Source organism: Astatotilapia calliptera, chromosome 20 (genome assembly GCF_964374335.1).
Source record: "Astatotilapia calliptera chromosome 20, fAstCal68.1, whole genome shotgun sequence".
Classification (NCBI taxonomy): Eukaryota; Metazoa; Chordata; class Actinopteri; order Cichliformes; family Cichlidae; genus Astatotilapia; species Astatotilapia calliptera.
In genome coordinates this window covers 12,910,792-12,923,791 of record NC_137441.1, presented here as the reverse complement: position 1 = coordinate 12,923,791, position 13,000 = coordinate 12,910,792, and the positions used below count along the sequence as shown (strand labels likewise).

At 40.8% G+C, this 13,000-nt stretch overlaps 1 protein-coding gene across 6 annotated transcripts in view; it reads left to right on the top strand.

The window, feature by feature from the left end:
• iqsec1a (IQ motif and Sec7 domain ArfGEF 1a) overlaps nt 1-13,000 on the top strand; it is an 89,850-nt gene that overhangs the window by 48,785 nt on the left and 28,065 nt on the right. Inside the window, exon 1 of one of the 6 annotated variants that reach the window (XM_080294862.1) lies at nt 1,847-1,938. The exons of 4 other annotated variants lie outside the window; for them this stretch is intronic. In XM_080294862.1, coding sequence (XP_080150988.1) covers nt 1,862-1,938 — 77 coding nt within the window. In that variant the 5' untranslated portion in view covers nt 1,847-1,861. Of the gene's footprint in view, nt 1-1,846; nt 1,939-10,980; nt 11,369-13,000 lie in introns of those variants that run through there. One more of the 6 variants, XM_080294866.1, reaches the window with a different exon arrangement.

The window sequence follows — 13,000 nt, the reverse complement described above, 5'->3', positions numbered from 1 at the left end:
CAGGAGGGTAAGCGCACTTCTACACTTACAGCTTTCGCTGAAGTAAATTGACAGGAAGAGCACAGATTTGCTGATTTTTCTGTGAGATGTGTGTAAATCAGGAGGCCTCAGTTGTGACAAAAGCCTGATGAATGGTGCTTAGGTTCATTAATTCCTCAGTCTCCCTTCTGTTCACATAGGCTCCCACTAAAGCCTTTGTCCTGCTCTGGTCTTTCTATATCTTGGCTTGGGAAAGCGGACATGAAGCCCATATTGTGTGAAAGGAGTCATGTGGTGATTGACTCCTCAGCCCAAACAGATCTAACTATAGTAATTAGTATATTAATATGTAAATATGAACATTACTCCACGTGTTTGTTTGTCTGTAATTGCATACGTGAGTTTAATTGTTTGTGTAAATATGTGGCATTTTGAGTGTTTGTGTGTTTGGACATAAACAATGGCTGAATATTGATGAGAGGCCCTTCCACGCCCGTTTCCCATGACTGCTGGGACTGGGTGGCACTGCAGCGTGGCACTGCATCTCAGGCAGAGAAAGAACAGCTCTGTGCTTCTCTTCAAATGCAAAACCCCCTTTAGACAGAAAGGAGAGCAACGTTTTAAGCCTTATAGCTCTACAAGGACCTGCAGCACATATGAGCACAGTTTTAATACAGACACAAACTTATCTATGAGGGTTTAATATGCCGGCCTTATTTATGCACCTGAAATCCATTCTTCCTTTATTACATTCTTTCTGAATAGGTCTGTCATATCTTACTTAGAGTGTATGAATCATTTTATTGACTATAATCTCACATTTGTTCCAGCAATCTAGGCACACTTATGGTTTTTATGATGATTCTATGACCTTGAAGAGTCTAAAAAATATTTCTTTATGCTGACAAAAATCTGAGAAACCTCGAAGCTCATATTTATTTTAACAAAGCATGCATATAAACTCATGTGGTCATACAACATTGCAGCAGTCCCTCCTCGCTGAAAAGCCGACCAATCACTGGCTGCTCTGCGAAGCTTCCATTTGAAGCTTCAGTAGTACGGTAGTGTTGCCCAGCAACCAGAATCGGCACATTTCTGGGAGGTCCTGTGTGGATGGCAGCGGCTGTAACAGGGAGAGAGAGACAGAGAGAGCAAGAGGATGAGGATGAGGAGCAGGAGACAGAGATAGGAGGACAGCAATGGTTTGGGGTTTAGCTGGAAGGAGGAGAACAGGAGCAGTAGATGGCATTACTGAATCCATGTTGGCAGTGAGAGAAAAGATCCGGTCTCTTGCCTCATAGGAAAGTTTGTTCCTGCAGCGGGAGGAGACAGAAGAGGATTCCTGTTGAGTATGTGCTGTTCAAACACAGATGAGTGAGTTTTGGAATTCCTCTACCTATCTGCGTTCCTACACATTCCACTACCTGTGCCTGCTGGAGCGACGCAGAGCATTAGATACAGGCATGATGTCTCTGAGGATCCAAGGCTGACGCACTGTGTGAAGGGACCAGCACAGAGGACACACGGTTGACCTGGATAAGAGTTAAAACGAAGCAGAAGCAGCTAATATAGAGATTATTTTTGGGAGGTGGAACCCAAGCGTTAATACTTGGTCCAAATCAGTCCCAGAGGGTTCCTCGTAGGCCTGGCTTTCTGGGTTTGGCGATGACTGAGACGGGTCCAGAAGTGATGTGGTTGTTCTGGGCGGGTTAAAACCACTCAGGCTGCCATCCAGTGGCAGTGGCGAAGCTGGAGCTCCAGAGGAGAACAGATTTATCGTCCATGCCTGGGATTCACTGGTTGCTCCTCTGCTTGTGCCATGGTGCCTTTTAATGTTGTTCGATTCCACAGCTGTTCAACCGTTTGACTGTTTGACGTGAGGATGTGGAAGTTCAAAGCTTTTTGCCTGGATTACTGGCATGTGCTGTGTTTGCACCCACACAACAACTTTTATAAAAGGTATGTTTTGAAGCCGCTCACGTTTGGCTTAATCATTTCTTGAAGTTGAAAGTGCTACGTGTTTTGAACAGCTCGCTTGCAGCTTGTTGATGTTGCTACCTGTGCTGAAGTACTCCCAACATCAAGCAGTTCAATTTGTTAAAACCAACCCTCGAATTACTTCATAAAGAACATCTGATTAATAGAAAAACTTTAGTGCTCAGCTCTGCTTGCTGACATAGTGGTTCTCATGTTGAAAGTCATAATTCAAGGGAGAGTGAGCTGGTTTAACCATTATCCATTTCTTCCAGCAAACGAGGTTACAGCTGTTATTGAAATGCTTGGTTAAGTAACTGTCTTGTCAGTGTCTGTTTAGTCAGTGTCAGTGTCTCGCGGCTATCACTGAATCTATTCGTCTCCATCCCACTGGGGCCTCTTCTTGTTCACCTTTCACCTACAGCACAATCGATGCATGATTGATGAGGTTAGCGTTTTAGCTTATATTAAATTTGGCTGTGTTCTTTCGTCTTTCACCTCAAAATGCCAAACTTCACCTAAGACTTGATTTAAGTGTCCTTGATGACATTTAAATTCATAAATCCCAGCAGTGAATCTAAGCTTGCAAGTTGCTCAGTCTTGACAATCATGTTTTAATTTCTGTTAAATTGAACATATCACACAAGTTTTAAGACTCATGTTTCAAAGCTTCCACTTCTGTTTAAAGGTATATACTCATCTTAATTTATGCCCACCTCTTCTCTCTGCCACTCTGCTGAAATCATAAAAAAATTGTGTTTTGTAATATCTGATATCCCACATATCCTTAAAGTTTAGACACCCATTTTTTAAAATAGAAAATCACCATTATCTCTTTAGGTAGAATAGAAAAATAGAAATGGATATATTTCCCATAATGATAAAGATGCTGTAAGGGGTGGTCTATTATTTGTTTGATGTCCAGTCATGAAGTATTTCAAGCAGCAGTTTTAGGCTCAGACACTAGTTCCCAAAATGATTACTTTCCCTTTTAAACAATATAATTTAGGCGCAAGGTTTTAGAGCTGCACAGAAAAAGACTGCAATGTTTTTTTTTTTGTTTGTTTTTTTGCACCATTATCCCCCTGCTACACCAGAGAGATCTAACCACGTATGTGTGCAGAGGTTTCCTTTATGCACATCCCATCGTGCTGTTTGATGTCTCAAACAGAAGCAAGCTGCAGTGTGATGACGCTGATCAAGGACCTGTGAAAATCAGATGCACCTGCCTTCTGTTGAATCTCTGTATGTATATAAACACGCAGTTTTTCTTTGGCATTAGTACTCTGAAGGCTAGGACACAGTATGTCCATGATTCATTAATAATGCATCGCGGATTTAGCAGGAAACTGTGAATGTAGGCCTCAGGGAATCCCCCAGATTTAGGTGCATCTTCATCATTTATGCATTCTATAATAATCGATTTTTTATTTTTTATTTTTTATTTTTAGCCGATATTTCGTAGTGCTTTATTTAGTGCAAACTCTTGTATCAACAGCTGTTCTTACTTTTATGACTCAGTGGTTTGTTTGGAATTATTTAGGACACTCGTGTGTGTGTGTGTGTGTTTTTTTTTTTTTTTTCTTTCCAAAAACTGCAAACAACTCATTATGTGTCTAATCCCACAGAGTTACTGGAATATGCTGGTCACTGGGTGTAACTCATTACATTGCACTGGCTTCAGTGTAGCAGCCTGTGTTGTTAAAGCAATGTCAGTGTAGTAACTCAAAACAGCCTCTCCCAGCTGCTGAACTGGGGTTCACCCTCCCTCCAGCGTGGCCTTCCCATTGAGCGCAGTGTGATTGTTGGATGCTTGCCGAAGTATTACCATGTAGACAGGCACAAAAAGCTCTCGTGCTCTATCTCTTCATCTACTTCTCTTTCTCTTGCTCACATTCTCCTTCTGTCTCTCTCTCTCATTAAAAGGCATGTCCACATAAACAAGTAACCATGAAACACATGACATAGGCCCAGCCCATCACCACTGGGGAGCATGCATCATGGGAGCAGCAGATATGTGAAAGATTACATTGGACTGAAGAAAAAGTAACAAAAAGCAGAGAGGGGTGTCTGCAGAGAGAGGGAGAGGCAGAGAGAGAGGACTGGTGCGCGGTTTATTGTGGGTGGAGAGCTTTTGTTAAAAAGAGGGATGATTTTCTTCTGCTATACATGCTGGGCCTTTACCTTACTTGGTCATCAGGCAGCTTGCAAGAGCAGCAACTCTGAGCCTTACACAAACTAGGACGAGGAGAACTTTGAAAAGGCACACACAAAGTAACTTTAGCAGCGAAAGAATGAACTTCTCTGTGGGTTTTCTATGGAAAGTGAAGGATGTGGGGTGTAATTTGTGGTTGAGGAAGGAGTGAGCACAGACTGTTCTTCTTCTGGCTCATTTAAGGGGAGTTGCTGTAGTTGTTGTGTTTTGTTTTTTTAACTTTTTTTTTAAAACTTCCTCTTGGTGCCATGTACATTTTTTTCGGGCATGTCTGATGCCTCTGGTGATGTCACTGCCGTCTGGAATGCCATGTGGAAGTACTGCATATCCAGCCGAACTATAAGGTAGGAGACCATCTGGCATTGACCACTGTGGATGGCAGGGGCCTCCGAAAAGTGATGGTTGTCTTTCCGACTGACCACAGCAGTCTGTGCAGATATTTCTGACTAATCCAATAACATTCCTGTCTATATGCTCGGTGGTTTCCTTTCTAGAACTATGGAAATGTACTATCACAAAGCAGAAGAGAGCAGACTGGAAGCAGTCAAGACTTTTCAAGGTCTTACTTGACAGTTTACCTTATCAGGGACATGCCTTTAATAATAAAGACTTAAGAAGAATCTGTCGTTCTTTTATTTCTATCTCCTTTAAGTCCTTTCCCTTATCTTTGCCTTGCCATAGGACTACAACAGAAATGTCCTCTGACACATCACTTTGGGAATGAACATAAAAACCAACATTCAGGAAAGATCTTCTTTTCCACCTTACATTATTCAGTCTATAGTGATTGGATTTTAATACTAAGTGACCTTTTCATTGTGTCTTTTTATTAATATTCAACTGGCAAACTGGTTATAAAGCTTGCAAGTATTCTTAGGTGTTCATATGACCTCAGTCAAACAGGCCTTTTTATAATAGTTTTGATTTGTGTCTCTTAAAATGAATTTCAAATGCTCCTGACCGACTGGCAAAACAAAGTTTCCAGTCATTATCCGTACAGGAATTTTGGGAAGTTTTGATTTTTAGTTATCTTTTACATCAGGGAGAAGTCTGATCAGTCCCAAATTCATTCAGTGGCCCCGGATATACACCACCAATCATAAAGGACTGTTGTGAAGAATACGGAAAAAGGAGGCTTGCAGCAGATGAAATACCCCCCACATAGCCCTGATCCTAACGTCACCGAGTCTACCTGCGATATATGACGGTGCATGAATAATCAGGCCATTTCACAATGGCAAGTCTCCATGACAGTCATAGCATGTTCAAACTTGAAAACTTGGAACCTAAAATGTGGGCGCTTGTCCACAAAATGCGATCTAAGAATATCAGTTGTTAATTTATATTTAAACATGTATCTAATTTTGAACTTCTGAAGATTTAAATCTTGAGTATGCGACCTTAGGTTCTGTTTGTGCTGCTAAGCACTCAAGAAGAGTTTTTTTTTTGTTTTTTTTTAAAAAGACAATTTGCTGTTTGTGACCTAATCTACATGATAGAGGTTGGATTTCAAAGTCACACTGATGCAGAAATTGTATTGTCTGCAAGTTGTCATGTCTGATGGATCTCTTTGCACAAGTATCATGCATGGATTATATTCATTTGCACATAAACAGCTGTGTGTGCCACAGACGAGCAGTCGCTCTTATTAGACTATTTTCAAGGCTGCTTGAAATGTTTCTCAAGGTCACATGCATTCTTGGCGCATTGTAGTTCAGTGTCTGTGCAGTAGAATCCTTGTGGAGTAAGACGTGTAGTGATTATTTATTTACCATTTATTTAAATAAACATTAACCTTATACACTAAAGATTCATTATAAAATGTGACAAACTTCCGTGCATATTTGTAAAGATATTTATTAGCTGGCCATGTGTGTAATTCTTTAGACAGAACCTACCCCAAATAAGTTCTTACTCCTTAAATTATGAATGTAACCAAGAAAAAATGAACAGCACAGGTAGGTGGATCTTTCGCGAATGGGTTATTGATAACCATTTGCTTTGCTCAGGCGATGCATGCATGTCTGATTACATCATGACTCTTTTAGCTGTGACACTGTAGACACCAGGGAGCATTTGATCTCGCTGTTTCTATGTCAAAGTGTGTGACGACGGGAGCATTATTTATTTAATGTCTGTGGATCTGGAGCTTGTCAGTGATGCCTCCTCAATCCACAGTGGATTTTCACGGGACAGAGTACTGAAAGGAAACTCTGCGGAGTGTATTCTGACTGAACTGTGATGCTAACCTGCAGCGCTTCGTGATAGGTAAAGAGGACCTTAATACTTGGAACGTGAGGTTAACTAGGTGTTTCAGACATGAGCCTAGTGTTAGCTGGCAGTCGGGAAACGAGAGCAGACACTGACCTCTCTGTTGGTTTCCTACTTTGGCATACTGACTATAGGACAAGTTGGGTCTATTTGGGGGGGGGGTGTAATGGAAAAGCAGCAACCTGCCAGCACGAGCTTGCAGTTCCACTGCGGTGAGGGTAGGGAAAAAAGAAAAAGAAAAAACCCTCCCGGGTGGAAAAGCTTAGACGTGTCTAGGATAGAAGCCGTATTCTGCTCAAAAATGTCACAATGATGAAGACGTGAACAGGCTGTTATTGTTAATAAGAGGTTCTCTAGTTGCAGTTAGTCTAATGGCTTCCACATTTGGTGTTCAGTGTATTAAAGTGAGAGTAACATTTCTTTTATAATGGTTGATATTGGTCCTGATGACTTACATCTATGGCATTTGCTGATCTGAGTGGCCCATCTTTTAACGTTCTGAAATATTAAGAAGTAGTGCGATGAAGAGTTGACACGACTGTAAAACATTTTTTCCGGTTTATTTCTTCTATTAAAAACTTTATTTTTCCCCTGAAGCTTGACAAAATGCTTGTATCTACTAGAAAACTGGTTCCGACTGCTCTTCTTTGTATGGTTGACCAAAAAAGACCTTCATTCATTACTTTGTTCAGTTTCGTTTCAGTATTGATGTCTAAAGGTGCCTTTTTCCGATCAGTGCTTAAGTTGGAGTCAGTATCCACATACTGCTGAATAATTTAGAATCATGTCTTTACCGGAGGGACATCATATTGTGTGAAAAGTTTTATTCCCTTCATTATTTCTGAAATTCATATAATCATTTGTAAGAGTTTGGTCACCCCGCTGTGTTGAGTAGATGTTTGATCATGACAGTAATAGATGGGTATATGTGCTATAGGCTCTCACTGTCTTTTCACCTTCTATTGCTGCAGGGCTGCAACATTATGGGAGAATATATTCGGGAACATTGCCTGTGCTGCAGTATCTACACTGCTCATGTTAAGCCGTGCAGCTTTTGAAATGCTAATAAGCAAGTTTGTTTACTCTAATGCTTAAGAAAGCTTCCCTCTGGAGACACATTTCACGTTCACAGTGTTTACTGGGGTGTCTGATGTGGAAAATGCACTAAACAGAAATGCACTGGGGAAAAAAAGTGCAATGTTTCTAGAATGTCTCCCAGTTTCCCTTTTTTTCCTGTACTTTATGTGTGTGATTAAAGGAGGGCCAAAATATGTGTTGCCTCTGTTCTGCTCTTTGTGATCAGTCGGGGACAGCGCGAGCTCCGAGAAGCACAGTCGCTGTCGCTTTCTGTGGCTTTTTTTTTTTTTTTTTTTTTTTTTTTGGCTGTTATACTACTTTTGATGACATATTCCTTTGCATCTCTTCACAGCGCCTGCCTGGAGAATAATGAGCATGTGTGCTGTATTAACTTATGTAATGGCAAGCAAGAGGAGGGGTGAGTTTGGGGGGGCAGTGAAGGAGGAGGGGGAAGAGAAGAGTGATGAGCTCATGCTGCTGCACTGCAGCTCTTATAGACACACTCTGCATTTTGTGGTCTTTTTTTTTTTTTTTTTTTAGCCATGTGTTATTGCGCATGCACATATGCATTCGTGCAGGCTTATTTTGTGTGCATCGGGTCGACTGATTCACTTTCAAAAATAAAGCATATGTAGAATGAAAAAGAGCAGATTATAATTTTGTAATTAGAATTTAGCGTTCTGCTGCAGGCTGCCATCCATGCTTTTTATAACTTTATTGAAATATTGCCACTTTTTTATTGATAACTGATGATGAGGGAGAGACAGGAAATGGGGAAGAAAGTAAGGACTGACATTCAGTAAGTGGTTCCGCCAGCTGGTGTTCGAACCTGCAAGTCGGTCCTCAGAAGATTAGTGGTATGCGCTCTCAGCTCGATCATGTGCCTGTGGTTTCATATTTTCATCGCTTAGCTCTGGCAGTGCTTTGCTATGAATGGGAATTGGCATGTGCACACTGTTCTTTACCTGCATCACCGTTGGTCCAGAGAGCTGAAGCTCAGCTGTGAACAAGCTGAGCCTCCTGAGCTCAGGCTGACTATTGGTGCTAATCCACAAACTCTTTTCAGCAACAAAGCAGACTTGCATTATCCAGAGTTAATGCCAGAAATGAGCAAGGTGGGGAAGGGTCAAAGGATGAGAGAGGAGGGGGGTTAAAATGGCACGCCAGTGCATTTGCTCTATAAAACAGAGTGGTTCCTTTGGGGGCTTTTTAGCTCTTCAAGGTTTTCAATGTCATATTATAAGAATACAAATTAGATGTGACACATAACGCTCTCTGTATACTATGTGTTGTTTTCACCAATTAATATTTGATTATATACTTTATTAATCTTATTGCTTGTGTGTGAGCATGATTTGTCGAATTAGCACATGTCCCTGCACGAGAGTGAAATAAGCATGTTGTCATGAGGCTGGGACTGCGACTGGTAAATGGTCATTAAAGTTAAATGTTTATCTTGGTTGGGCTCATTGGTTTGGACTGTTTAAATGGAGGTTATTTTGTTTTCTTATTTCACACACATACACATATCTTCAGCATCTTTTAAAGGTATGGACAGTGGGGTTTTTTTTTTTTTTTGGTTTTTTTTTGTTTGCTTTTTTTTTTCCTGTCAGCCTTAGCTGTTGCCTTGACAACTGGCCTCGGAGATCTGTGCACGTGCACGTAATTGTGATAAATCCTGATTTCAATCTATGAGAAACCATCCACAGAGACCTGTATCATTCAGTGCCCATCATAGTAGGAGTTGTACTATATATATATTTTGGTTTTAATTATTTTGCAACATGAAAGCGCATAGAAACAACTACGAGATGCACGTTGAAGCATTTATCTATAATACCTACCATAACACATTCTAATAATCAACACTGTTATTGCTCTGTAAAAGGAAAACCCTGAAAATGGACAGTTTGAAGCATTTAATACATACAATGATTTGCCTAGCAACTTGTTACAAAAACATTTTTGATCATTATCAATCTGCTTTTAAATTTAGTTTATTTTTGTTTTTTATGCTGTCGGTGTTTTACAGTCACGCTAGAAATCATTCATTCTCAATAAACAAGGACCGGTCATGTCAAATAGATCAAACTTTTCTCCTCATGAAGACATGTACATGTCTGCCTGCAGCTTAAATAAGCTCCCTTGGGAGCTGAGTAATTTCCACTCCCTCGGTTTGTGTAGCCTTTGCTCTAAATTCTTTATATATACACTTTTTCCTCTTTTTGTAACATCCTTCCCTCTGCTGTTCTACTTTACATCAACTTTTTTCCTCCCCCGTCTTGATAAAGATGAGTGGGATGCTTTTAATCAGTCATATATCCCTAAGCACAGCATCATTCTATGTACAGTGGACTGTACACCAGCACCATCTGTTGGTAGAAAGACTTCAGGACAGAGAAAAGCCTCAAGGACTAAGAGAATCTCCTGCGACTACTTGATAGAGGTCTTATGTTAATCTCCCTCCCACTGTGTGGATAGTCCGTGGGTTTGGCTGCATTCTCTATGAAGAAAGTGAGAAACGGTCAGAGTTGCCTGCCTGTTAATGGGCGCAGAGTCATACTAGTTGGGCTTTCCGCTGCGAGTAAGTCAAGTGCAGAGAGCTAAGAAATTAAACAATGGGAGATATTACAAGTCATATAAATGAGTGGACCTGAATTCCACTGTGAGTCATCGCAGAAGGGAGAAAAGACAAATTAAGGCAGATGGGGGCTCTTGCTTTGTCTGGAGTCCCACAGCGGCTACTGTAGCCTTATAGCCTGTTTCTCTGGCTTTTCTCCCAGATTGCTGATACTGAGCTTTACTACCAAGGCTTACTTAACTGTTTCATATTATCTGGAAGATTAAAAATATAAAAATAACCTCTTTTTTGTTGATGAAATTGATTTCTGTCCTGATTTGATTTTCTTCTAAATAAAGAAAGCTGAGGTCATTTTTTTAATTTATTTATTTATTTTTTGGCCCCTTTGCGTTTTTCCCCATTGACACACTTTAAGAAAAAAAAAAAAAAGAGAAATCATATATATATATATAATTTATTTATTTATATTTTTGATGGAAAAATGCAGGAAACCAAAGCACATGAACCATGGAGAAACGGAGCCTTATCCCTCAATGTGAGATGCTAGAGTGTTTCTTATCCCATATAAGGAGGACACATGAAACATGTGACATAATCTGAATAGAATTCTTATTTTTGCATCAGAATTGAAGGCACTCTTAGACGACCTGTTATCTAACTAGAAATGCTCTGGCTGTCTAAGGATGTGTTCTGGTTGAGAGCTCAGATTTACCCTTTGGCAACACCATGTGTCCTAAAGAGAAGAGGGCAAAAAGGAAAAAAGGAGAGAAAAAAAAATCAGTGACCTTGTAGAGCTGTAACACGCAGGCTCCACACATGCCCCCACTGATTTACAGACATCAACCCAGCAGCTGAATAAATGACCACAGACCATCGCAGAGGCATATTTGGATGGGAGAGTGAGAAGACAGCTGATGCTAGAGAGAGAGAGGGGCTGACTAAAGGAAGAAAGAAGGGCAGAGATTCAAAGAAACTGAGGCTGTGAGGGACAAAGCTAAGTGAAGCTGATGATTGAGGCAGGGGGGAGGGTGTGCAGTGTGCGGAGAGCCCCCTCTTTTCATTGACGTTTAGGAGAATGTGCTGATTAGTGGAAAGTACATCATTCAGATGGAGGTTCCTAGTCCCCCGTGTATGACTGGAGACTGGGAACAAAAACATGCAGCTTTCCAGTAACCACGGTCACCTTAACTTTCTCTAAAGCAGCAGTTTGTCATCAGAGCCTGGCTCTGGTTTGATACTGTATGGACCAGCCTGGAGACAGATGTGTGGAGGTAGGTGGGCTCTGGTCTGCAGGTGCGTGTGAGTGCGGTATATCTGGATGTGAAGTGCAGGTTCAAGCTGTTTACATATTGTCCAGCTGTCCAGCAGCGTGTCAGGCTGGTTTGCATGCACGATCAATCATGAATTACTAACAAATTTGTTTAAAAAATATTTAAACGATTGAAAATCTATTTGTGAGAATTGTTTGTTTGTTTGCTTTTGGGGGGGGGGGGGGGGTGTATCACGGACGATTGTTCTGTTAAAACAAGCTACTGGTATGTGCAGATATAATATCGGGCTGTATGAAACTGAACTGTAATAATTCATTTATGCAGACATTTAAGCTCTATATGTATGGAGATTATATGAAATAGAGCTGTAGCTGCTGCACTGTAGTTTGGCTGTACTCTAATGCGCTTTACTCTCTTCTTACTTGGTGTCTTATTTACAAAGTGCAAATTCAACCTCTTTAAGATTCGTGATACATTTAATAAAAAAAAAAAAAAAAAAAAAAAGGATTTGCCATCTGTTTGCCATCTTTCTGATTTCCACCTTTTTACCAGTGAAGACTTTTTCTCACCAGGCTGAGTCTCAGCACATTCCTGCTGATTGTCTCCTTCATAAGGCACATCCTGTTGATGTATTTTCAACCTATAGGCGGCTGCCGTTCTGTTTTTTTCCATGTGTTTGCGAGGGGCCTGTGTGCTTTGTCCACTCACACATCTTCTCGTTAGTCCTCTTAACAGAATGGATGCTTTGGTGAGGACATCATTAGAACCTATTAGATGCATTGACCGTGACACTGCGTGTCCCTCCCTCAGTCTTATACAAAACAGAGCTGCACTGTACTCCGTGTATGCAGACTTTGCATTTTCCCTACATCGCACGCAACTCAAACCTTCCTCTCAGTCTTCCCTCAGTCCATTTATATCCCTGCCCTGTGTTTACATGCTTTCACATCACATGTATTGTTATCATTCTGTCCCCTCACAGGATGCCGCTGACTTATTGTATAGCAGATAAAATTCAAAATTCCCTTCTGGGACAATTAGGCATGGTACAGCTGCTATGAATCTCAATGGCTTTTTAGTACACAGAATTTCTTGGTGTTTCATCATCGAATGCACGCTAATTTCAAAAAATGGTGAACTGGCTTTTCTAAAAATGCTATTCATTATTCTTGTCCACATGGGAAACCATTAAAATATGAAAACAAAGCATTTCTTCTTCTTCCTTTTTTAACATGAAGCAGAAACGCATCATGTGGAAGAATTTACCTTATGTTGGCCAGATGTTTATGTACTTGAACAAAAGGTTTAGCTGACAACAATATGACCCGTCACACTCACAGTGGCCCTCCTGTGGAACTCAAAGCATTAAGACTGAGCTGTAAGTGCTCTGCTCCAAACACGTAAACAGATTATAGAAGTATCTCATCCTGTTATCATGGCTGGTTTGAGGATGTTATGTCCCTCCCTCTGGAATGGCTCCTCTCAGCTGTTACTGCAGGATTGTTGTAGTAGGCTGAACAGTTTACTCAAAGTTTAAGTGAGGGGGTTGACCTTATTTTACACAGTGGATTTGTTGAACAGCAGGAATGACAAAGTACACCGAAAGCTGACATTGACAGTTCCCTTCAGTAT